This window comes from Coturnix japonica, chromosome 1, assembly GCF_001577835.2.
Source record: "Coturnix japonica isolate 7356 chromosome 1, Coturnix japonica 2.1, whole genome shotgun sequence".
NCBI lineage: Eukaryota > Metazoa > Chordata > Aves > Galliformes > Phasianidae > Coturnix > Coturnix japonica.
Genome location: NC_029516.1, coordinates 124,452,140 through 124,479,985, shown reverse-complemented (window position 1 = coordinate 124,479,985; position 27,846 = coordinate 124,452,140). Strand labels below are relative to the sequence as shown.

General features: G+C 36.3%; 1 protein-coding gene across 1 annotated transcript in view; it reads right to left on the bottom strand.

Annotated features, from left to right (window-relative positions):
• MYO16 (myosin XVI) overlaps positions 1-27,846 on the bottom strand; it is a 270,411-nt gene that overhangs the window by 189,914 nt on the left and 52,651 nt on the right. The window contains exons 5-7 of the mRNA XM_032442003.1: positions 10,108-10,216; positions 3,247-3,371; positions 390-515 (exon numbers count right to left, since the gene is read on the bottom strand). Of these exons, the coding sequence (XP_032297894.1) occupies positions 390-515; positions 3,247-3,371; positions 10,108-10,216 (360 nt within the window). The remainder of the gene's footprint in view (positions 1-389; positions 516-3,246; positions 3,372-10,107; positions 10,217-27,846) is intronic.

Here is a 27,846-nt window from a genome sequence, read left to right as displayed (position 1 = left end):
AGATGCAAGCTGCCCTCCTGCTGCTCTTGGTGTCAGTTCCAGCCTCAAGTGTGGTAGCTGAATGACAGCGGGTCCATTGCAGAGCGCACAGGAAAGAGCCTAAAGAGCAGCACTCCCCATGCTGGATGGGAATGAGACAAGAAACTAACATTTACTTCAATGTGTATGTTCAAAAGACACTGTTAAACTGCTGATTTTAATGAGCCATGTTGGATTGATAGCCTTACAATGTTTATTCTCAATTGATCTCTGTCATTTTCCATATGCTGCTTATAGTACAGAAAAGAATACTTTTTTCACATTAAGAAAAGTCTCCCTGACCTGAGTGCATTTCTTATTGCTACACAAGACTACCACAAAGAGAAGGAGATGAAAAAGACATGCTTTACCTGTCCATACTTTGCAGCTAAATGTAGAGGTGTCCAGTACTGATTATCTACCACATTGAGATCTGCCCCATGATCCAGTATCAGAGATGCAACATTCTTGTAGCCATTTGCACAGGCCACATGCAGCTGGAAGAAGAAATTATCTATCTTAAAGTTCGCAGAAAAAAACATTAGGTACTACTGTATATCTTAGTTGCCTCACAGACCTAGATGGAAAAATCATGATTTAAAAAAAAAAAAAAAAAACACAAAATACATTTGAGAACAACATTCTAGAAAACCACAGAACAATCTTATTTAGCATTTATAAACAAAACCCAACAGACACAGACACAAAAAAATAAGAACACTGTCTTACTGACATCTGTTTAAGCAACTTAGTCTCACTAAATCATTTTCATACTTCAAGAAAATATCCAATATATAAGATGATTTTTCTGAGGATTTGAATGGATGGCTAATGATAAGAAGCCTCTTGCAATAATCCTCTTACTAGAACTGTGTGGTTCCAAAGTCTCAATAAGAACAGGAGATACCAAAACCTGTCCTGGATATTATCTGCCACAATTATTTTTTTTTTATTTCTGGTTTAGCTGCACCTGGAAAGGATACGTGAAATTTTCTTTATGAACATTTCTGATGCAGAAGGATGAAATACAGCCCATCAAAAATCTTCCCAGGAATGGATGCAGAACAACAATTCTATGCACTATAGATGTTCTAATTCAAAATATATAGAAACCTCAAAAGTTTCCTATAATTTGATACAGCTTCAATCCTTCTATTTCTAACAAAAGAAACTGCATTTTCAATTCAAACGTCAATTTGATTAGTGCTATTTTAAAACACTTTAAGAGCTCAGATGACAAAGGAAGCATTTCTGACTGAAATATTAAAAAAAAAATCATAGAAAATATTATCAGAATAATTAGTTGTACCACACATCATTATACGCAGCATAGACACAGACATATACGTATGTACCGTGATTCTGAGAGAGTGTGCGCCTATATGTCATCATCTATTTTTCCTTATTAATCCTTAATTACACATGGCATTATCTAATGTATGAAAAAAGGTTGATTGACATACTGAGTATAAATTCTAGAGGAAGAAGAAACAGGACTTAGTGCCACTCTTCTCTGAGCTTGCCACCACAAAGGAAATGGTTTATGTCTGTATCTGCTGGTAGATGTGGATTGTCCACAGATATTGCACTAGTTGAGAAGTGAGCTAGTCTAAACATTTTTTTCCAACTCACTGCTCTCTGTTCAGGATACACAGCACCTATTCCAACCCTATGGTATTTGATCTGTTGCTTGGAAGTCTGTGCTGAAGATTTAGAGTCAGACTGGTTTTAGGGTAGTCTTGTGCAACAGTGATCTTCCCAACTGTCACTGAGTTGGATGTGGCTTGTCACCACGTTGACAAGACTATCTTCTTGGTATTCTCCATATAAAATAAAGAACATACTGCTGACTATGGCATACCACATACACTTTCAGAAATGGTGAATATAATATATATTCATCGGATTACACTCAGCAAAGACTAAAAGCATATGAAAAAAAAAACAAAACAAAAAAAAAAAAAACACTATTACTCGGGGGGGAAAAAAAACTGCTGAATGTCAATCAGTACAATTAAAGCAACAGACTTAGCTTCTGGCACAGTTTCACACATAATTATATTTAAACTGAATCATCTTAGAGTCTATGAATAGAAGATATATCTCATTTTCTACTTACAACTGACATCTATGTTGTTTTCTCTGTACTGAAAGATTTAGAAAAAAAAGAACTGTTTCCAGAGACCTTTGAAATACAAAGAGTTATTACAGATTGGCTGACTCCACAACCACAAACAGAAACAGAACAGCCTAACAAATTCTGTATATCTCACCAACTTGTAGGACAAAACTTTCATATAATAGAAACCTCAAACAAAAGAAAAATGATCCAATCTGTAGCTCCTTGTGGCAAGACTATGAAGGAATTCCAGAAAGCAAAAGTCAGTATAAAAACTGATCAAATAAAAATGCTCTCCAAAATGCTTTTCTCCTGGTTCATGCACTACTGTTAAACACATTTCATACATGCATTTCAACTATTCCTGCTAGCTACTGAAGACAAATTGGCAACTTGGTTAAATGAAACCAATTCTGACTGAAGTAACAAAAAGAGCAAATTACAAACAACTTGCATTTTGCTATGAGTTAACAGCTTGGCATCAAGGTATCAGGAAAGTTAAGCTTTCACAAATTAAATACCTTGGGATAAATAAATAAATAAATAAATAAATAAATAAATACATATGTTGATAGATGGTCTAGCAGCAAAAAATGTACATGTACTATGAGAACCTACAAGTAAAAACACCAAGCAAACTTGGAAAAACACTCATCCATTAATAAGGTGGAGGCTTCATAACACTGATTCAAGAAGGCATAACTTCATGAAATAGCGTTTTAGACTTGTTCAGACAGGAGATACATTCATTAAACATCCATAACTTAGCGAAGCTTTAGGGTCAGTCTTACACAGTGTCAGATATTTCAGGTATTCACTCTAGTTCCAATGTACGGAGCATGCTATTTTTCTTGCTGTTGTGTTGCATATTCAGTGGGTAAGACCAAAAAATTGGCCACTGACGCACAGACACTGCACTCATCAGTTTAAAAATCTGTACTGAGCAGGGCACGGACATATCTATTTTCAAAAGGCCGGATGAGAACCAATATCCTGTACTCCTTCATTTCTCCTCTTATAGAACAGCCTTGCAACTGCACCTGCATTTTCACTACTACAGTTGGACATTCACAAGGCTGGAACTCAGAATGCTACATAGTCCTACTCACCAGAGTAACTCCTTCATCATTCTTCTGATTCACACTTCCTCCACTTGATATGAGCTGTCGAACATCTGTAAGCATCGTCATAGCTCGCTGTATCTTCATTTGGCGCAAGGAACTCAGCTCAACACCTGGAAAAATGAAAAGGCTAAAACCTTCTGATATTTTGTTCATCAGTAAAGAACATATATGATTTTGATTTTGTTTCCTGGGTTTGTAAAAGAATAGTCAACATTTAGTAAGAATTCAGTGTATGTTTACAGAACATGGCTCCTTGCTTATATTTACCAACAAGATTATTCATATCTTTATTTATCTGTATTACTTGGATAACTTAACATCAGTCAGTAATATCAGACAAATGAGTCAAATGCCCTACTGACTGGCAAGAGCAGTTGTAGGCAAAGTAGTTGGAATAATATTAAACCTGTTGAAACTGAGAAGTAAGGAAGCTGCAACAAAATAAAAGAATTGAACACTTCAGAGAAGCTACTCCAAGTCTTTAGGACTTATTTAATTAATATTATTTGAGGCAGCAGTCTGTCGCTCCTGCATATACATTACACTGCCCCAGACTAATCTCTCAAATCTGTCAACTCAACTCTTTGAGGCACTGTGATTTGAAGAAAGTGACACTAAAACTCAACTCAATTTGCTTGGGTTATTTCTAGCCAGGATTAGTTGTCCATCTGGGCCTGGACCATTGCAAGGCCCCATAAACCAAACAAAAATGTGGTCTACAGGCAGGAACAAATGAGAGGGGATGAAAGGAACGAAGAACTGGGTCTGTTTGAGTCAGCACTGCTATTGAAAAAAACACTTGTCAAAGTACAGCTTTAAAAGGAAGATAAGCAAGGAAGTCTCTAACGAAAAGAAAGCATGGCCTGCAGTCTGAAGAGAGCTAAAACCAGAAATAGAGTACAACAAAATTACAAAGTGGTTAAATTAGCAACTGGTTGTGGCTTGATTGGAGAATCTAACCAAAATTCAGGTCTTAGTTCTTCCCCTCACAACTTCCAGTGGTGGAGATGAGAATCACCTTTTCCAAGAACACACGAGTATCACTCTCAGAGACTCAGAGAAGATGAGGTAGGGAGCTACCTTCCTTCAATCAGTTCTGTTAAGTTCTCTCTCTCCCCCCAGGGGGTGACAGTTTTCATTAGTTTAGATGGAATAAAAATGTGATACTCAGACAGTAACTCCAGCAGTATGAATCAAAGAATGACCTTAATGTTGATCTTCAAAGAAAAAACACAGTTTAGATGTTCACCTGAAATGGGACAGCAGCCAGCACAAATAAACAGAGGAAGAAAACCAAATTGGTAGGTAGTATGGCAACAGTTTGCATTAAAAAGAATGGAAACTGAAAAAGAAAGTTGTAGGAAGGCAAATAGACACCAAATATCCTAAAAAATCAGAACAAGAGCTACACGTCCTTGGAGTTTACAGGAGATACAATGAAGAAGGAATAATTCCAGCAGCAGTGACCCTGCAGGGCACAGCATTTGGTTGTATTAGTCCTGATAACAGACAGGAGCATAACCTAAAAGTGACCAAATCGTCACTTCCCCATGTTGAAGAGAAACACCTGACAAAGCTATGAGTATGGCTGTCCCACTCTCTCAGGCATATGGTTATAGAACTGACAACATAAAGAACGTTAAAAAACTGAGATAAAAAGGGGGAAGTAACTTTCAGAAGGCTGCAGTAAAGAAATACACAGGAAACAGAACTGAGAATTTCTATAAAATACATTTTCTGCAGAAACATGCAGTACTTGGATTGTGTCTCCATCTGCCATGTGAGCACCTGGTTCTGGGACCAGTAGAAAGCACTCTGCTCAAGGACACCCAGAAGCCACTCTGTCTAATGAGCTTGCGTGATTCATCTCAACAGGTGTAAAAGTCTTCAGGATTTGTTAATAGCAACATGTATTCATTGTGTCTTGCAAACACAAATGCATACTATCAACTTGAAGCAGCTGTGTCAAGCCTCACTCATCTCACCCTTCCTCTTTCTGTGTTACTGCACAGAGCTGTAACTACAGCAAGGAGCTTTTCACCCCAGGTGGTGAGCCTGCCCATATTGTTCTGTAATTCCAGGAACACAAGAAATTTCTATTTTTCAGTACATTCCTGATACATTAATTTTTATTCATTATATTATCCCTGTGTAGCTGTTACTTTATCCAGCTTTATTTGCAAGAAGTTTGAGAAGAACTTTAGTGGCCACTTACCAGACAGCTTAATAAAGAGCATCAATTTTGGAGAACTACACTGTTCAGCCACCCTTGTGCACATAGCTTAGCATTATGAGCTGATTCTCAAAGTTCAGGATGTGAACAGATACATTTCAGCAACAATTACTATGTGAGAAGAGAGGCTAATATTTCCAGCACATACAGAGGAATGTATATGTGCAAAACTACTGAGGGTATAGCTATAATTCACTGCAGAAGTACTGACTGATGGCTGTTGCTGGGTTCCGGGTTTCTGTCTTTAAAGCCATCATTATGTATGCTGTCAAAGCACGTAAGGGATGCTTAGTATGAAATGAGCCTTTCTTTCTACTCTGAAAATGATATCAGAAATGAAATGCATGTTTTCTCCTCAGAGTGACACTTCTCCCACCCCAGTGAAACACACCTTTTTCTCCCCTTTTATAATAAGGATGTTGAAGACCCTTCTGACCAAAATTAGTTACATGGACTCACTCGTCTCTTCATTTGTATGACAAGAAAAATAACTGCTGTGATTTCTTTTAACAGATTGGCACAATCTCAAGACTTAATACTAAGCATTCATCCTTGGATGTGTCTTGCACATTTATTATTTTACTTATACTGTTAACACTAGAATGAAGAAGCAAAGCGTATTTTCATTGTCTCTTGTTATTTATGACAAGTATGATGCCTGCAATGAGATCATCATGTATCATTCTTCTATACTCAGCGTTCCTCTGCAAGTTCTTAGTGTTATAGTTAGATGTGTTTGTGGTAGAGCTGTAAGAGAAGGCTACTCAACAAGAGCCAGGGACCCACAAGATTATTGGAATAAGGGCAAATGTCTTCACTGATCAGGGACCACAGGACCCAAAAAAAGAAAATAAGGCATATCTGGCAAAGGAATCAGTCAACCAACAGTCCTGACAGAAAAGCCCACCACTACAGATCAGGACAATTCTAAAACCAGGAACTGAAGTCAAGTCAGAGACCTGGTGCACAAACATACCTTGGGCAAGGACCAAGGGCCTCAACCTACATAAGACTCCTCAGCTAAGGGATGAGTGAGATATCAGGACAAAGATTCTCCCAGCTGTCCCATAACTTGGTTATGTTCTCAACCAACTGTTCCCATTTTACATGGCTTTACCATTCTGGATCTTGCCCTGGGAGTGCAGGGAACCAGCTGCAGGACCTGTGGGTTCAGTCAGGACACTAAGAACCCTTTTTTTTTCTAACTCGCTAAAGGTTGTAGATTTAGAAATTCTATAAATATTGGCAATTCATTTCTGATGGCAACAGAATTAGAATGTTCATCAGTAGGCTCTTCAAAAGGATATTAATAGGGCCTCCCTTGTTTCTGATGTTCTTTAGAATATTTTTCAAAGTTTGTCAAGTCTATTAGTGAAGGAAATGCCTGTTTCCCTTGTGGTGTCACTTACAAAGGAGATCCCAATTTACTGAGTATAAATTCAAATGTTAATTCAAGTGCCAAAAGTCTGCACAGTGAGTTTAAAGGCTCTCACTTTGATAAAAACATGTGGGCAACAAAATGCTTCCATGTGATGGATCTTTTTTCTTTTCATTCACTGCACATTTCCAAACTGGAAGCACATAAATAATAAAAGGAGTCTAAAACTTAAAAGTCAGTTAAAAAATATAAAAATTAAGGCAGTCTTTTCAAACATATTAGAAAACACAAAGGTTAAAGAAAGATGAATGCTCTCAAATATTACACTTCCAATGAGCCAAATTTTCTGTGTGCTTCATTTTTAGGAATTGGAAGGACCTACTGAAACATGATGTTTGGTCTTCCTGGCTCTCACAGGCAATACTGGCACCTAACCCCTAACATATTTTAATTTACTTCTACACAGAAAGTAGATTATTTGTGTGTGATAATCCTATGGGTAGGTGATTTCCAGACAGCAGAAATCAGACTGAAAAGCCTTTAAGTACCCTGAGGCTGTTTGTTTTTGGTTGCCTATTTTTTTTTTTTTTTCTGTCAACATACTCCATCCATAATACTAGTAAAAAAATTATAAAATTTCGGGATCACTTCAAATATGATTCTAAAAGTAATATATATATATATATATACTCCATCCATAATACTAGTAAAAAAATTATAAAATTTCGGGATCACTTCAAATATGATTCTAAAAGTAATATATATATATATATATATATATATATGTAATATATATATATATATATATATATATTTAACAGCGTATTTAATTCTGGTTTAAGTTCATTGATCTTTAGTGCTCGTAATCTGTGTATGTTAACATTTTAGTACATTTTCATTGTACATTGTCAGCAATAATCCCATAATATCTATGAAAAGAATTTCACAGCTGTAAGTACTAAAGTCTACAGAAGTAATTTTACGAAACAATACTGATCTGTAACAGCGGCTTTTCTTGAGTGCACCAGAGAAACAATACACATTTTTTTCCAGTGTTGGATCACAGTGGATTACAGGGTTTCTACAGTACAACCTCAATCTTAGAATATTTTGGTGTATTTTTTATAACTTTTTTTTTTTTTTTTCCCCATTACTAGCAATCAAAGCCTGATGAAAAATGCATGTATCTGGGATTTTCATATTGCTTTTATTGTCGTTTAAAAAGTGTCAGCATTGAGAAATGCATGAGCAGATGTAGATGTTAGGTTTTCCCAGAACAACAGAAAAATAAAATATCCCAAGTTGGGATGGACTGAGCATCACTGAGTCAACTCCCAGTTTTGGTAGCACAGGGCCTTGCAGGAGTGGTCTCTGTGAGAGGAGGCAAGAGGATGCTTCATGCTGAACACAGCCCGTTCCAGATGGCTCCAATGGGCCCACCACATGCACAGCTGAGTCCACTACTAACATCTGTACTGAAATTACACAGATCCAAGTTAACAGTAGACTACATAGTACAGATGCTATGTCAAGTGATGATTCCCTTATCAACTATTAAGGTTTTCAACTACAGCAGACTATTCAAATACTTTAGAAGATATTAATTAAATATTAACAATGAAGTACAAACAAGGGCAGTTGCACTGCATATAGTTAGAGAAGTACAGAGACCTAGCAGTGCGGACAGGCACTTTGTCATTGATCACCAAAAGGTTAGCATTTCACACTGTACTGTAGTTAAGGGATAGGACTGATCCACCCTAACCTTGTGTAACTGAAACTGATGACTTGTTAACCTAAGTTTCCATTACAACCAACAGAAGAAGTCCTGGAAGTCAGTTCTCCTTACCTAACCTGTATAGAAAGAGTGGAAATGAAACATGCAATTCCCATTTGTCTCCACTGACCCAAAGAAAATGTTTGGATGATTCCATGGAAACTTTCCACATTCTTAGTATTCTTGTTTTAATGAAGAACAGTACCTCTATCTACTGAAAAAGAGGCAACACAAGTAACATTACAGTCATGAAACTCCGAAGTTGTATATAAATCCTCTCAATAGAGACACTTCACAAACGAACAAGCAAATCTATTATTTAAATCTATTTTAAAATATTTTTATTAGATCTCTTTTTTTAAAAGAAACTGTTCTTAATCTGCAACCAAACTAAAAGAGAGACAGAAAGGAGAGAGGAAGCATCTTCTGATGGATCCCTGATAATAACTGAAAGATTATTTCTTGTTTTACAGTACATGACATCATATCAGCTAAAGAATTTGCAGCATTTAAACTTCACATATCTGCGTTTTTCAATAACATTAGTGCTAATACATGACTTGACATTAAAATTGTTTAAAATTTATATAAAACCAGAGTCCATGAACTATTAAGACATTACCAGGCCCCAAGGAAGCAAAATTCTGATGCACCTGGGTAATACACCTTAGTTCTATACTGAGTATAGAATCTGAGAATGAATTTCATTTCTTTGCCAGTTTTAACTTTTCTTTTAAAAATTCCTTAACAGGATATAATTTAATCTGGTTTATGTTAAATTAAATTTCTCAAATGGAGGCACTGCTAAAATTACACATTTCTGTAATATATTTTCTTCAATTTTATGATGAGCCACTTAAAATGTTAAGGAAACCTAATGCAGTCAAAAACTATACTAGAAATTTCAATTCAGAACCCATACTTAAAAGGGTAAAAAACATTTTTCCAATGCAGATGCTGTCATCTTTAACATACCAATCATGCTATGTAATAAAAATCTAGCTATGATATTTTCTCAATACATAACCAAACTAAAACTAATATTCTGAAATGAGTAAAAACATTCACATATATTTCTATTCAGAAGATTTGCAGAAAGGGTACACATAACTCACTTCTGAAATGAAACAGAATGCAATATCTGCTCCTCAAACCATCCAACTAGTTGTTTTAAAGGCTTCTGTATTACAACCATTTTTCTGCTTTGAATTCACATTCTAGCACCTCCATATAAATGGGTGGATAAGAGAGATCTGACAATGACCACTATCACTAATCTATGTTACTTGTTCCAATCTGAACATACTGAAAACCTTTTTTACTCCAAATCATCTTCCTTCCCCTCATTTCCAAACTAATACAGCTCCCATGGCTTCAGTAATTAAGTATGTCAAATGAATATCCCTACGCTTTAACTCAATGTCAAGTTCAATAAAAAAAGACCAGAATCGAACTTACCATTTTCTTCCAAGTACATGAGAAGGATGCTGCTGGATTCAGTCCCTTCTATGGCATAGTCAAATGCTGTGTTTCCATTAACATCTTGCAGCAGCACATTTGCTCCAGCCTGCATGCAAGATTGAAAAATACTTTATGCATATGCAATGAAATCTCCAAAGACAATTCCTATATATCAGGACCAGCTAACTTGCCCATTCAAAAACATTTCAAAGCCAGAGTTCCTAGCAGGCTGACTGTAAGACTGAATATGAATAAAAAGGTTAAAAAGGGCTGGCTTTGCCTGGGACAGCTGATACTGTCACCACTCTAGCTGTCCAGCTGGCCTTTACCAACTGGTAAGAGCCAGTGACTCTTGGAACAACCATAGTTTGCAGCACAGCATTTTAAAGTAAAGTAAAGTAAGCTGTTGCCAACTACAGTCTGCCTTGGAACACTACATAGTAAACAGGAGAGGTTCAAAAGATGACTGACAAGCAGCACAGACATCTCCACAGTTGAGACAGGTGGAGTGCTGGTAAGGATAATCTTGTCAGCCAGCCCAGTCTCTTTGGGCCTCATCCACCAATCCAGCCTCAAAGAGAACCATCCCTTACTAAAAAAAAACAGCCATTTGTAAACAATTGAAGAAATTGAAAGGAAGCATGATTATTTTAATTATAATCCTTAAAGGATTTCCACAAAATTCATTCAAAATCCAATACAGATAACTAAAGGGAACCACTAGGAGGAAAAGAGGAGGAGACGGAAATAAATACATGAAAAGATTTAAGAAAAAACACTAGAATGATAAGAAAATGTGTATTTTCTATATTAAATACTGCTAGTGTTAGAATTTGCATTATGAAGGGTAATTTATTTTAAAAATGAGCTCTTCATATCCCTTAAAATACTTCAATTTTCTAAGTTTACACTACAGTAAAATGTCACACATATACTTTAAGAGGTCATAATTTTAATTCATTTGTATTGTTCTCTCTAATACTTTTAATTGAAAGGAATTATGAAAAGAGTGACCTTTGGTGATTCTAATTACTTTTCTTAACAGCTAGTATGATACAAGTTTAGCTAATAAGAATGAGAGGTACAAAGGGCAGCCTTTCTTTAAAACCCAGTGGCAGAGGTCAACTGTAATAAAGAATTATTAATAGAAGACTGCTTCTTTCAGGAGCTTACATTCTAAGTACCATGCCAAAGAAAAATGCTTAATAGAGAAAACCATGGCAATGCTTAATGCTTAATGGAGAAAACCAGGACAGAGGAGGTAGGAATGGTTCTTAGAACTCAAGCGAAAAAGCAATTCAGGATGAGGTTAGAATTTTAAAAGTAATATTTCCCTCTAAAACTAAAATCTTCAGGGATTTTTAAGTAATAAACATGTTTGATATAGTGTACCAAGTGTTATATAGTGTATAGTGTAATACAGTTTGGTAACATCACCAAACCCCACACTCGCATACATTTCAGTACACACAGTATAAGGTACTGGAAATATCTGTTAAGCTCCATTTCTTTGGAGCATTCCCAAAAATAGTTCTTAATCCCATTTTTGTGCTTAGCTATGCTTTCAAAGACAATCTGAATAAAAGCAATTCACCTTTGAGAAAACTATCTAAAAAAAAGAAAAGAAGAAAAATTCCCAGGGTAGCTAATCACTTTTTCTGTCTATATAGCTAAACAAGCTGAGATAAGAAATTGTTTCTTTTTTATACAGTTTTATTTTTCTCTCATTTTCAACTCTTTAATGTTGAGCCCTAGAAGACAGACCCCTTCATTGTAACTACTTGAAAGTAACTTGCTTGTGAGGAGTTTTTAATTGAAGTATTCTCATTGTTGAACTTTTTACATTCTGAACCAGATTTTGGCATGATTACAATTGAAAACTCAGTACCAAGTAAATGAAAAACAACTTCACTAATCCAGGTACACAGGAAGTATACAAATATGTATAATTTTTTACAATTACATCAGTTTAACTTATATTTTGTAATACAGTCACTGTAGCATATGCGAAGGAGCATAGGATTTCCCAGAATGTCTCACCAACTCATCAAACACTTTTGTGCCCATAATTGATATTCAGTTGCTGTAAATAAACTGTGATATACTCTCTGTACCAATCAAGGAAATGTGGGGAACCCTGAATGGATTTAATTTATTTTCATTCTTCTACAAGGGAACAAGAATATGCAGAGAAACCTGGAAGCATGATGACCTGAGTTCATGGAAGGAGGGACATTCAGGATCATCGCAAAGCATCTCATGGCAAGTAAGGAGCTCATCTGCTCCAGCAGTACAGCAGGAATTTACACAGGTGGTATGACAGACTGACCAGAATTATTCTGTCTTTGTTGTAATACCAACACTTTCCCTGAAGAGGAATTTTAACTGCAGTTAAAATTCTTTCAATACATTATGCTGGCATCAAAGGTGGAACAATTCACTGTATTTATTTTTCCAAGTTCAGGCATATTCATATAAATAAACAAACTACATTAAGTGTCACAGAATCATACAATGGTTTGGATTGGAAGGAACCTTTAAGATCACCTAATCATCTAGTTCCAACCCCCTGCTATAGGCAAGGACACCTCCCACATGACAAGTTTATCGAAAGCCCCACCCAGCCCAGCCTTGGCCTTCCCATCCACAACCTCACTGTGCAACCTGCTCCAGTGTCTCACCACCCTCACAGTAAAGAACTCCTTCCTAATATCCAGTCTAAATCTACCCTCTTCCAGTTTAAAGCCATTTCCCCTCATCCTGTCTCTACCTGCCCTTATAAAAAGTCCCTCCCCATCTTTCCTGTAGTCTCCTTCAGGTACTGAAAGGCCTTTATGAGTTCTCCTCAGTCTTTTCCAAGCTGAAGAGCCCAGGCTCCCTCAGCCTGTCCTCATAAGGGCAGTGCTCCAGGCTTCTGATCATCTTTGTGGCGCTCCTCTGGACCAGCTCCAACAATTCCATGTCCTTCTTGTGTTGGAAGCTTTAGAACTGGATGCAAAGTGTCAGTATGATACAAATTGTAAGCACCAGTACTTAAAAGCATACACAGTACAAAGCATATCCACATGTTCACTCTGACTACATATTTGCCCAGCATATATGAAAAGTTTCTGGCTTACCTATTCTCAACACATCCTCATCCTTCAACCATTTCTCAAAAAGAAGATGAATATCTTGAAAAACTTTATTCAATATCTCCCATGGATTATAGACAAAACTATTTGTCTGCAATAATAAATTGCTTCATTTTAGCGAGACTTTAGATGGAATATGTTATTAAAAAATATTCCCAACAAAACATAATTCAATACACAGAATGAAAAATGAATGTGAAATGAATATACTGCCCTATGGAACAACATCCATATGCAGAAATTTAAAAGTGAGGGTGAATGCTTGCAATCAATAATAGCTGAGTAGGCGGTGCCAGGTTTGTATAGTACCCCTCAATAATCACAAATCAGAGCCTACTGCCAGAGAGAAAATACCTCTGGCTGGTATAAGGAGATAAGATTTCCCTTCTGGTTTCAGAAATGATAATTCAAAAGACTTCAGTTTTTTACTGCACTAATGTTGCTCGCACACTTTTTAACCCTATTTTAATTTCTTGGGGGGGGGGAGGGGTGGGTGCTGACTGATGCCTGTGCTGATCAGCATTCAAGAGGCGTTTGGACAATGCCCTCAATAACATGCTGTAACTTCTGGTTAGCTCTGATGAGGTCAGGCAGTTGGACTTAATTTTTTTAAGGTCTCTTCCAACTGAAGTATTCTATTCTATAATATTAGCAATATTTGCAATCACTACCCAGCCACTGCCTGTTTTTCCTAGGATTGCCAACATTGGCTTCATGGGGTTGAATGAAAGCAATCATAAATACAGTACAACCTGAGGAATATGTGTGGATATAAAACAGAAAGAAAGAAAAAGCAAGTATGAATGAGATAGAGTCAGAAACACTGTGTTACAAGTCAGTAGCCATGGATGTAACTTTCCACAAAATCAAGATACTAAGCAGAGCAGGAGCAGCTCTCAAGATGAGGATCAAAAAAAAATAAATAAATAAAAGACTTCACATTAGCAAACCACAGACAATGAAATAAAAGATAAAATGAGACTATGCAGCTGCTCTCAGTTCAAAAGTATGTTTCTGCACACATTTAAAGAGCAGACTTCCTGTAGGCGGGAAATTATTTCACAGAAATAACAATTTGGTTACTAGTAGAACTAAGGGGGAAAAAAAAAAAAAAAGACATAACAACAACAACAAAGAGGTTTCAGCAATGGTTTCAGTGATTACAATTAGAAATTCTCTGTTGACAGTTCCCCTACCAATCTCCTGTTGCAATCTTAATCCAGGTTTGCTTACTTAGTAAGAAGAAAATGGATGGGCACAAGCATAGTACATGTTGCTAATGCTTTTGTTACCTACAAAATAGTAAAGAATCTATTTCACTGAATCTAGATATTGTCTCAGAATGTTGATTGTCATCTTAACACTTTCATTTTAACTCTCTCCATATTAATCCTTAAGACTCTTCCTCACGACACTGAAGATAACAGGGATAGAGTTAACCAGTTTATATCAATTCCAGAGTAAAACAAGGCTCCTCTGCCAGAACAGAAGGTGAAAAACAGCAGATGAAAAGCCATCTATCTTCCTCTCAGCAGATTCAAGACTAGGAGTCTACCATGCAGCATAACATTTCTAATATCTTACTTTTTCACTCCTCCCTCTGGACTTAACAGAGAACAGGAGAACACAAATCTTTATAAGCAATCTATAAAGATCTTTAAATTCCAGTGTAGTCCATGTCACATAGTACAATTCCCTCGGGGCTGTGCTAGCTTCTTATTTAGCTTTAATGCTCCCTAAGTCAGCCTGGGGAAATAGAAAACAGAAACAACAAAAAGACATAGTCCCTTTAGGAAATCACAGAATCGTAGGGGTTTGAAGGGACCTCCAGAGATCATCAAGTTGAACCCCCCAAAGAAATGAGTGGGGATCATACCCAATACATTGGTATTGGCTATGCAGGTAATCTGAGCAGGCTCTTTTCTTTTACAAATGTTAGTGAAAAACAAAGAAATTAAAATTTCTGCTGTCCAACAGCACTACTTCATAAGCCTGTATTCTTCATCCCTTTAGACAAGTTTCCATCACTGCAGCCTGAAGGGACATCCATGATGCTTGATTAAATGGGAATATTGGTAAGCTAAGATGGATGACTGCATCTTTGAAGTATTCTGTTCTACAAACAATAAACTACAGCTTCTATCAGGCCATTAAGTTACAGGCTGTAAAGTTCCACACCTAAACACCATCACACTCTGACTGTAATTGATACCAGACCTGGGTGTATGATTTCCAAAATTATAGGTTTTCCTTATGAATTCTGATTGATTGAAACCTGGACTTTTAAAGGTATCAAAGAAATGCAAGTAGTGTGTAGGAGTTTCCAAACTGAAAATATCTTCTGCTTTCCTGAGAATCACTTCTCAAAACAATCTGAACAAGAACTCAAACTCTGTACAGCAATTCAGACATAAAACCAGTGCATCACAAATCAAAATAACAACAGGAAACATCTAATATTATCTATCACACTTGTAATCTGATACATTAACAAATGTTCTCCATACGCCTTACATGTGCTTGTGTGGCCAGAGAAAAAAATAAAGGGAATAAACCCTCCTTTACAGCTGACCTCTATAGTAGTTCAGCACATATTCATGAATATGGCATATTCATGAAGACAGACAAATTCTCCCTTGACACAAGTGGGAAAACCTCTCGTTTACTCTTAAATGTATTTGCAAAGAGGAAAGCTGAATAAACTGATATATTGGTCCAGTATAAAGGGCCCAGATCTTTTATAACCTTGAATCAACGGCTACCCATAGATGACAGGCAGTGGAGTGACTCTATTTCAGGGCTCTAAACTCTGTATGAGTTGCTACTGCCTATGCTTCATGCTTGTCACATTACCAAAATTACTCTTTCAAAAGAGGCAGGAACTGTCTGCCATCTGGATGAGGTTAACTGTACAAATAAAGGTTTGGATTCAGTTTTGGCATACATAATCCCAAATCATAAAAACACAACACTCAATTCCTTTGTGTCTTTGACAACACAGCCTAAGGAGCCAAGACATACTAAGGAAAAGCAGAAGAGAACTCAGTGTTGACAATTTGATGCCAAAACATTAAAATAATTTCTAAAAATCATGCACTTATATTAATAATATGTTGTGCTATGCCATTACTACTATTTCTTCTTTCCTCTTCTTTAGATTGTCACTTACTAGACCAGCTAAATGAAACTTCATACAAATATAGTTGGGAATTCAATCACCCCTGTGTAACTTAAGAATTTCAGCTGCTGTATGAAGACAAGTTATCTAACTTGCAACACTCCTGGGTTCCACAATGCAGAAAAGGGTACCAAAATCTGATTATGCAACATAGCTCCAGATCAAAACCAACTTTTCATTTATTTATTAAATCTAGAAATTAAGATTTATGGATGTACGCCAGTGTGCAGAAAGTACATTACGGCGTTCCAAAAATCCCTGCAAAAAAAATAAAAAATAAATAAAAAATATCTGCAAAAGATGAGTTAAGAAAGAATAAAGAAACATGCCAATACTGTGACAGTTCTTTATAAAAAGTGTCATGTGGAGGCATACAAATAATATCACTGATGTCTACAGAAATACTCAACTGCATTTGAAAATACATTTGCTGTTAATTAATAAAAATACTACTTTAAAATCATCATTCAGATTTCCACAACCATTCTGATAATCATTTAATTTAAGAATAAGGACATTTTTTTTTTCCTTAAAGCCAATAAAATGCAGACAAGGTCACTTCACATAAAGGATTTTCAGTAGACTCAAAAACATATATATATATGACTGTCATGGCAAATGTTACAGATTGGGTAACAGGCATAGTCTGTTCCAATAATGTATTTCAAAGATAAAAGAATTAGCACTGATGACTGAAAGCTAAACACTAAGATTTTCCCATCTGTTTACGCACCATGGGGACTTAAATTCTGCCCATCAGCTGCAAGGCTGGTAAAAGGCAAACAAAAGCCCACTCAGATCCAGTACTGAACACTTCTGATAACACCACAGAAGTGTTTTCAGTAGGATTTTTCATACTAAAATACAGAGTCAGGAGATGAAAAGTTAAAATCTACTGGCCCAGAAGCAATGAAATGAAAAATAATGTATGTTTCTCAAGTTACCACTGTGTAGATTCCTAGCTGTATAACATTCTCATGTATAACTGTATAACATTCATGAGGATTTGGGATCATCCTATTAATTCAAAAAGGCATGCAGTTATTTACTTGCATCTTAATTAGTTGGCATGTTGGATTTCATGGCTGTTCTTCATATTCAGGCTCCCAGTATACATGACAGGGTTTTTTGGAATTTAAGACCTCCGTTTCTGACTTACTCTGAGATCTGCTTTCCTTAACTTAGTTTTACATAGAGGAGTCAATATCACACTGAATTCTATCAAAGAGTTTGGGCCATATGCACAACATTTCCCAGCACAGGACTAGGGCTCCAACACAGCTGTGATCTTAAACATTTCATGGTCAATTCTCCAGTCCCCACAGATTATAAACAATCTTGCTCTTCTAACAAGCAGTTGCTGTAATGTCAGGCAATATTCTAGCTGCTGAAAAAAAACAAAACTGCACTGCATTAAAAAGACAAAAACAAAAACAAAAAACAAGTACAATACAAAAGAAGAGATAGTGAAGAACTGTATCCACGATTCTCATCTCCCAAACCAAGCACAACAAGAAGGAAGCCATATCCTGTATTATATTCTTATTTATGGACCCACCTCTTGAGTCAAAGCACCTATCAAGAAATTTTAGTGAGAGATTCTCAGAAAACAGAATCCATTTCATCAGACAAAGATGAACCACTAGGGTATCTAGAGGGCACAAAAAGCATGAAGAAGCTCCTTCTCCTTGCTTAGTATGCAAAAAGAAATTATCAGTCAGAATAATTATATGAATTGGGTAGCCTAGTTTTAACATCGCAAAAATAAGCTGAAACATAATTTTGACTCCTTTAAGTAAACAATTTTCTTTGAAAGTAGGGGGAAAAAATGAAGAAGACATCTCAGAATATATTGTCTCATTATTATTGGGTATTTTTACTGTAATGTGAATAACAAAAGACGCCACTGAAATTTATTCCTGATATTAAATTAGAATGAAAAGTTTTCTTCATTTAGAATGGTATTCAGTTCTATTTTTAAGACAAAGGATCAGAATGAGGTCAGCAAAAAGGGCGACTGAATTGCGGAAGGATGGGTATTTGACTTGATACTGTCAGCCTTCTAATTATTTGGCAAGAAAAGAGAATTATAAGAGAACTGTCAAAGAGCACTGATGGCTAAAGACTAAAAATTTCCCCATCTGCTTAGGGACGTGGGACTTGCATGCTCCCCATCAGTTACAGAGCTTTTTTCATCCCCATGTCAAAAATACAAAAAAAAAAAAAAAAAAAAAAAATTATTAAAGTGCTGAATGATTCTGATAACAACAAAATTTCTTTTTAACTTAATTTAATTGGAATAATTAAAAACTATGACAGGCACATTGAGAAAATGATCAGTCTTTGTCTCATAACACTAGAACAAAAAGTCACTATACAAAATCACTGCCTTTTATTTTTAGAATAAATGGAAGAAAATTCTCCTCCACAAGTGTGAACCTTTGGAATTCCCCATCAATAAGTCTTTAAGTCAAGACAGCACAGTTAAAGTTAAAAGTAATTTAATAACCACTAATAAAGCTTTTAATTACATAAGGTCAATCAATCTAATATATAGGAAATAAAAAGATTCTGGGTTATTAAGATTTGTGACTTGTGTACAACACTGGACAGGTGGTAAAGCACAATTTGACTGTAGGAAGAATATGAAGAGAAAGCATCTTCTGACGATCAACCACATTACTGTGAAGGACAGAGCACAAACCAAGCTGAAACAAAACAAAACATTCTTGTCTACTAATGTTTCCTGTTAAGTTTCATCTTTGTGTGTGTATTAATATATACACTATACATACATTTTTACATAGGGTAGTATACATTACACACTCCAAACAGAAATGTAGGCAAAATTTCTATTTTAATTTGGAGTTACAGAGTTCCCAACCCTGAAGTATTGCTGAAGATGATAGAACTAACTAGATGGCGCACTAAAGAAAGCAAGGTGGTTTTGATGGCTCACTGAAGACTGGGAACTGATTGTACTGATTGTGAGGAGCCAGTAGCTTACAGGCGCAACTTAAATTTATGGGTAAAACTGAAGTCCCTGTTTAACAAGACCATTTTCTCCTTACTCTCACTGAGTGCAAAGGTAGCCTTTTCTTCCCAGCTGCGAGCACTGCTATATCCATTATTACAGTTATGTATCTTGGAAGACGTGGGTGCTAAATATTATTAGATTCATTCTCTAGTCTATGCTGATATAATACATACACAATTAGATATGTGTATATTTTCATATACACACACAAACATATATATCAATAAAATTTGTAGGGAAAAAAAAAAAAAGTAGAACTTGTGGGTTTAGATAAAACTATTTACTATAATACAGAAAAGGAAAAAAGAATAATAGTTACTACTATAAATGTATATATACATATGTACAAGAAAATATATCATAAGTGATGCCTAAGCTCATCACCTAGCCTTCTATGCTGAGCTAGACTCCCTGCAAGTTGAAGAGAACCAGATGAACACCTATTCTGTTCCAAGTTCTCCTTCCACATTATGTGAGATGGTGCAGAATATAGCCCTACTGAGAAAGACTTAGGGGTCCTGGTTTGTGAAAAACTTAACATGAGCCAGCAGTGTGCACTTGCAGCCCAGAAGACCAATGATATCCTGGGTTCCATCAGAAGAGGAGTGGCCAGCCAGCACAAGGGAGGTGTTTGCTCCCCTCTACTCTGCCTTCATAAGGCTCCAGTTGGAGGATTGTGTCCAAGTTTGGAGCCTCCAACTCAGGAAAGTTGTGGAGCTTTTGGAGAAGGTCTAGAGCAGGGCCACAAAAATGATCCAAAGGAATAAGCACTTCTCCTGTGAAAACATGCTGAGGGAGCTGAGTTTGTTCAGTCTGGAAAAAAAGAAGACTGTGGGGAGACCTCATTGCAGCCTTCCAGTGGGAGTTTACAAACATGAGGGAAATCAACTTTTTACATGGACAGCTAGTGATAGGACAAGGGGGAATCATTTTAAACTACAGGAGAGGAGATTTAGATTGGATGTCAGGAGGAAGTTTTTTGCTGAGGGAGTGGTGAGGTGATAGAAAAGGTTGCTCACAGAGGTCACAGATGCTCCATCCCAGGAGGTGCTTAAGGCCAGGCTGGATAGAGCTCTGGGTAATCTGATCTCGTACTTGATCAAGCAGTTGGCACATCTGCCTATGGCAATGGGGATGAAACTTCTCCTACTCTTCTCCTAGAACGAAAACATTGCATCAACAAGACATAAAGAAGAGTCATGTCCCAGTTGAAACTAAGACAAGATGCTTCAAATGGCATGTGAAAAGAAAATAGCACTACTTCAGGTGTGACAATGGATATTACCATTCTACTGATGTTGAGCAAATGACAAAGTCAATATTTTATGTTTGCACAGTAAAAATGAAGAAACATCAGTAGTATGAGTCCAGAATAAAAAGCAAAGGATTAAAGAGCACTTAAGAAATGACAGTTGTGCAAAGTCCATAATTTCTGCAAAGATAAATGCATTCATTTAACATCAGGAACAAAGAGTACAAAAACATTAATTTACCTCAGCTAATTTGTATTTTTGTTATGAGACATTCATTGTGTTGATTGATAACAATTGACATATTCCAACTGTATAGGGAAGGGACTGAATAGCAGCTTAATCAGCAGTCAGGGTGATACTATCCTGCTGGTTAGTAATTAAATCTATATACTCTACAAACAAGTCATTGTGTGAAAGACTGACTCTATTTAGGGAGCTGAGCATGCCAGTCATCTTCATACAGAAGAACTGGTTTCTGAGAACACCAGAGAGTGATTAGAGAACTCAACCGACAAACAGGCTATCCTATTACTTTCCTGTGCCACCACAGTGAATTAAGTTTAATGAAACATACCAAAACTTCCAGGGGGAAAAAAAAAGTATCAATTGTGTGGCAACATAGAATCTTAAACCAATCATTGCGGAAATATAAATCCCATGCTCCACTGATGACATGCAAAGACAAACATACACCTGTAACTTCTACAAATGCAAGCATAACCAGAGATATCATTTATGAATTCATCTATAAAATGAGCAACTCCAAGATTCCAGGTATATTTGTTTTTGTTAGAAAACTGACCAAATTGTATATAAATCTGAAACAAATACTTTAGAGACATAATTCTTAGTAGCCCATCTGTATTTTAATGGATTCTTTAAGCTGTGTTCATCCACAGCAGTAAGTACTGAGGTCACAGATATCTATCATCTTCCTATTATCTTGCCCAGTAGCATTTGTCCATAATCATTCCCTAACGATTGTCTGGCATTTTTCACCTGTCCCAAAATACACTGTACCAAAATTCAGTGCTCTCCAAATTTTTGTGAACATTCTTCTTCCCAACAAATGCTATCATCAGTAATCTTCAAATATTTATTATTAATTAATAACAATTAATTATTATCATCTTTAAATATTTTGGAAATACTACAATTAGCATTTATTAAGTTTGCAATGTTTCATAGTTTGTAATAATATTCATTTGATAAGAACATAACTATGATTTGACAGATTTTACATAGTTGAAGCTATACTTGTTATTCAGAAATTTATAAACACATTTATCTGCAGTTTCATATTTCAGCTTTCACACATTTTCCAACATCCTTTTAGCCTTTCATCCTTGCAAACAGCACCTACATCTCATTCAAGCTCATTTGCAAAAACAAAACCAAAAAAATTGCCTGCAACTTTCCACTGTTTCTCAGTTCAGGCATTTAACTCCCATTGTGCCTATCAGTCTCATTACCTTATGCTGTTCTACACTGAATTGAATTACCTATATTTTTGCATAGTATAGACCAATCATTCTTTGTTTGGGAAGTCAATAGCTTTTCTCCAGTTTTCCATGTCAAGCCTTCAGAAGCATGAGCAAACAAGAGCCTTTAACTGACCCACAGGTCAGCCTATTTATTACCTCCACTAACCCTGCAGTGTTGTAATTTACCTAAACTGCTTGCTTTCAATATATACACCGGGTTTTTCCTGCAGCAGTTTACCTTTCAGTTTCTGTACAATAATTAGGAAAGTGTATCATGACAAGTTGTCCTTGTTTTTTTCTATAAATTGTATCAGTGTATCAGCACTGCATTTTGCCCTTCCAGCTCTTTCATCAGTTCAAGAATTCATGAAGATTCATTTGATGACCTTTTCTTTTTTTTTAGGTTCACGCTTTCAACCACTTCTATGTTACACCTTTCAAAATACACCACATTGACGTTTCATTTCAACATTTCCCAAAAGAAAACACACAAAAATCCAAAATAACATTTTAGAGATGGAAGGATTGTTGGGTTTGGGGTTGTCAATTTTTTTCTTTTTTAACACTGTAGGTTTGTTCTGCCTAAATAAATTACATGGTATTCTCTGATTTGACAGAATATTTCTCTCTACCTTTCCCTCCCCAGCCTCCTCCCCCAGAAGACAGCAGCTGACCAGGCCCCTAAAGTCTGGGAATCACAACTACTATCCTTCTTACAGTTCTGTCTTATTGGAATTTTGGAAATGTGGGAAGGTCTGTTCATCTTCTGACCTGGTCTTTTTTCTTAGGTTCAAGAGAGAAGTGATGGCGACAGATTCGAAGATGAGATACGTTGCTGGCTTATTAAAGCTGTTGTGAATAACCTGATTAATTGTTAAAAGAAGGATCTGATGTTTGTTGAACATCTCATACTTTTCGGGAGTGCCTAAAAGAAAAGACAAATGCAACCTATTCTTACTCTGGGGAAGGGGAAGAGGCATCCATCTATGTAGGTTAATATATCCACGTAAGAGGAAGCAATATATATGCATATCCTGCTCCATGAGGTCTAACACTAATGGCACACTGAAAATAATTTCAACCATGCTGTCCAACACACCAAGCTGCCAAAAACATCTCAGTTGCCTTTCTAGCACACAACCCTTTAATAGACTTTTAGGGATAACTAAATCAATAGTTTCCAAACTATTTTATTGTGCACCATCCTTATCAGTAAAAATGTGTATGCACTCCCAATATATGTATATTCATTTGTTTATAAATTACGTACATTTACCGGTGTACTAAAGCTATGAATATGATGAAACACATGCAACTTGTTTGTATAAGTTCAACTGGGTGAAACGTTTGGTCTTCCATTTTCTTCTTAATTTATGATCACAATATTATCCGCAATCCATGGTTTCTTTGCAGAAATCCTTTAAGGCCACTTGGCCATTTTGTGAGTATCCATTTAGTTTAAACTACATAATATAATTCCTAAATTCATTTAACTGAAGACATAAAAACTGCAAAGCATTGCAATATGCTGAAGCTAGTGAATGAGTGACAGCGCCACTGTCAACATCTCTGTTCTGTGGGTCACCCACTCTTCCCCCAAAACACCCAGCCTACTGCATGTGACCTGAGACAAATACAGACAGAATGACAGCACCAGCTTCAATGAATATTAAATACTAGTAAAGCTTAATTTTCTCTTTTATATTTTTAGATAAAAAGTAAATATATGTAGAGTTTCTAATACATACCTCCCAGGCACCAATGGTTTGGCTTGTGCAACCCCCAGGGCACGCACTCCACTTCAAAAACCACTGTGCTAGATCTCACAATTTATTTTTTTCATTTTCATAAATTTCTTACATAGATCCTAACAAAACATGGAAGTCAGTAGTAATGAAGAACTCAACAGGAACTGTTAAATAACTTCAAGCAAATGTCACCAAAAGATTGCCTTAACACACTTTTCTCTTTGTCATTCTTCTTTTAATCATTTTTTCTGCTTAATCGAGTGCTTGCACTGGCATATTTCTCATATGTCTGCCTTTTCATACCCCCATTGGGACAATACTTGGTTTTATGAATCAGTATGTACTGCAGTTTCTCTTACAAATACTGCTGAGGCAAACAATTAATTACAGATCTAAGTATCATTCCCAGCTTACTGTCATCAACAATGCATGTGACCTTTCGTGTCCTTCAAGTTTCTTTTCTTGAATAAAAAAAATCTTTTCTTTTTTTTTTCTTACCTGTTATTCATTTTCTTTTCAAATATTTGAGAAAAGTTACAGTTTTTTTCCTGCCTGATTTCATACTGTTGAAATTTAGCCATAACCTAAGTTATCAGATATCCACCACAAAACTTTATTTGCTGGTGTTTGAACAAATGTAGGTTTTAATATCCTCCTTATGTTAGTTTATTATTTTAAGCACACAATCAGGATAATTATGTCTACAGAGCCTTCTGAACAGACATCATGTGGGAATATAATGCTAGAATGGATCTCCTGAGGCATTACTTTGATAACACAGGTAAATGCATAACATTTAATCTCATTTAATTTAAATTTTAAAACTAGATAGATTAAATTTTAAAACTTTAGGATTGGTTATAAAGCAAAATTAAGTTGCTTTTGTGTGTTTGCTTTTTTTTTTTTCCCCTTCCCTATTACTCCTGCATGGAATGTTGTTTTTCCACCTAGCATTTGTGACACTTAATTTCAGTCTTAATTCCTAGATATTTTATAACCATTTGTTTTCATGCTAGCGTTGTTTTGTTTTGAAGTTAAACAGAATAGTTATTTTTAGACACTTCTCAAAAGATAGCCAATTTCCCTGTTTATCTTTCCAATTTTCCTTGGTAGAATTCTTTAACAGGTCTGTACACAGTTAACTACAGGCTGCCACTCCTTATACAGAGCAATAAAGCATTTCTCTCTCCGCTGGAAATATCTTCATTCTGACAGAACCAAGAATCACTTTTCCCTATTGGTAGATGCAGATTTGTAATATATAATCATCTTACAATTGACTAAATCTCTGAGGTCTTTCTCTTGCCTTGTTATTTTCAGTTGATGAATCCTGAGTGTATCACAGAAATGCATGTTACTTGTAACTCAGAACATGACCTTATTCTTTGTATGCTTAAATTTCATCCCTATTTTTGCTATTGAAGCCTTCCAAGACATCTTTTCAGTATTAAATTCTAATCCTCACCCACAGTGACAAGGTACTGCAGCTCTGTCTTTAGCCTTTTTTTTAACATACTCCTATTCTTCCTCCCATGGTTATCACCAAAAACTGTAAATAAAATAGCATTGTAGGACTGATCCTAAAGAAACTTCATCAACTCCCAGCCCCATAGTTTCTCTTTTAAAAGGTAGGCTGTTGCTTTGTTATTATCAGTTTCTCAACCATCAGGCAGCTTTTCACTTCTATAACTTCACTAGAGATTTTCCTCATTTTCTCTAGCTATTCCTTAAGAGCTATATGCAGGGAAATTGTGTCACTGATTTAATAGAGGCCACCTGGCATACATAAGCAATTAATCTCACCTCCTTCAAATATCTCCCAGTCAATGAACACACCCACATCATCACCTCCATAGCACAGATTTGTGTTCATTCAAGAGGAATCAAGAGGATTACAGTGAAGCTGATACAGAATTTCCCATCTTTATGCAAGTAGCCCACTTCTTGTCATACTTGTCCTCACGTGATCCAGCCCAAAAACCGGATAGTTTTTCTTTCCAGTGTGAAGAGTAATTTATGAGTATTGTTGTATTGCCTTCAAGACCATCTTCAATCTCAAGGTTAACTCTTGTTTACCTCCAGGATTTTTAACTTTATGTGGAAAAAAAATGATGTTAAGGACTACAAATTACACACCGTTTTATTTTGTCAGTTATGTGCTGTGTTCTGTAACATCAGAAATCAATGTTGAGTAGTGTTACTGTCAGCCAATTCCTACCATTCCTGATGTTTCTGTAAGCAAGCAATACTTTTCACTGTGAGAACACAGGAAGAAACATTCAATTCTCTCACCACTGTCCATAAATTTCTTGGCAATTCCTAGCCATCCAACAAGCTTTACAGCCTATTCAAACATAATAATCAGTCTCATGTCTAAGCAGAGATTTTACTTTCTGTGATTCCTTCTTGTGGAAAAAAGACTAACTCATCAGACGCTCTAGCATTCTTTGCACCATAATGTTCAGATTCTGTCTCAATAGTTATTTCTTCTGTCAGTGCAACATTCTGATGCCTTTTCTCATCACATTATCCTTATTCTTTTACTAGACATCTGCCCTTGGGCTATCTCCATTACTTATTCCTCTACTCTGATGACATGCTTTTATTCCTTTTTGAAGTTTCATCTTCTATGTAGTTCTAAGAAAATACTTTCCTAAAGTCTATCTCGTCACAGAAACACAGAATCACTCAGGTTGGAAAAGACAATAAAGATTATTGAGTCCAACCACAACCTAATCATACTACCCTAACTCTAACAACCCTCTGCTAAATCATGTCCCTGTGTGCCACATCCAAGTGGTTTTTAAACACATCCAGGGATGGTGACTCAACCACCTCTCTGGGAAGCCTATTTCAGTGCTTAGCAACCCTTTCTGTAAATAAGTGTTTCCCAATATCCAACTTAAACCTACCTTGGTGCAACTTGAGGCCATTTCCCCTCATCCTGTCACCTGTCACCAATGAGAAGAGACCAACACCCCTCTTGCTGTGAGCACCTTTCAGATACTGGAAGAGCAATCAGGTCTCCCCTCAGCCTCCTCTTCCCCAGACTAAAAAGCCCCAGTTCCCTCAGCTTCTCCTCATAGAGCATATTCTCCAAGCCCTGTTGCCCTTCTTTGGACCTGCTCCAGCACCTCAATATCCTTTCTGCACAAAACTGAACACAGTACTTGAGGTTAGGTCTCACCAGTGCCAAGTACAGGGGCAGGATTTCAGCAGTAGTTGTTTCTTCTTTCATTCTTTCCTTATGGCCACGCTACAGTATAACCATATTACTTGTTTTATATACCTATTTTGGTCAATCTCCATGTTTTCTTGTAGACAGTTCTATGAAAGTACTTTCTTTAACTGTTGTTTTCAACTTCTCTCCTACAGTATCTTCATATCTCTGTATGATAAGACTTGGAGTCCCTCTTTGCTAAGTTAATTCTACCGACCAGTCTTTTTTTTTTTTTTTTCTTTTTACAAAAATAACTCTTATGATAACACTCAAATACAAAATGCTTTCCTGTCCAGTTAGGCTCCTGTTCTTATCTCTCCTTGGACCACCTTTAATGCTGCATTACTAACTACCTTCATCCCTTTTTCACAGTCTCAAAGAAGAAGCTACAGCTTCCCTTGTGTCTTGCCATCTGGTGCTTAGCAGCTCTGTAATAGCCTTCACCTAGATTAGTTTCATTCCAGCTCAGCCAGCTTTTACTCCTCTGCCAGCAACAATTAAAGACAGTCAGCCAGTAGCATGCACTCTCTGGAAAGTACCTCTGACACTCAGCATACATTTATTTGCTAGACTCTACGGAATGCAAGCAAGGAAAATACCATTTTTTACATATCCATTGTTTTTATATAAAGGCTTCATTAATGGCTGTCTGCAGAAACAGGCATCATTTTTTAGGCCATAT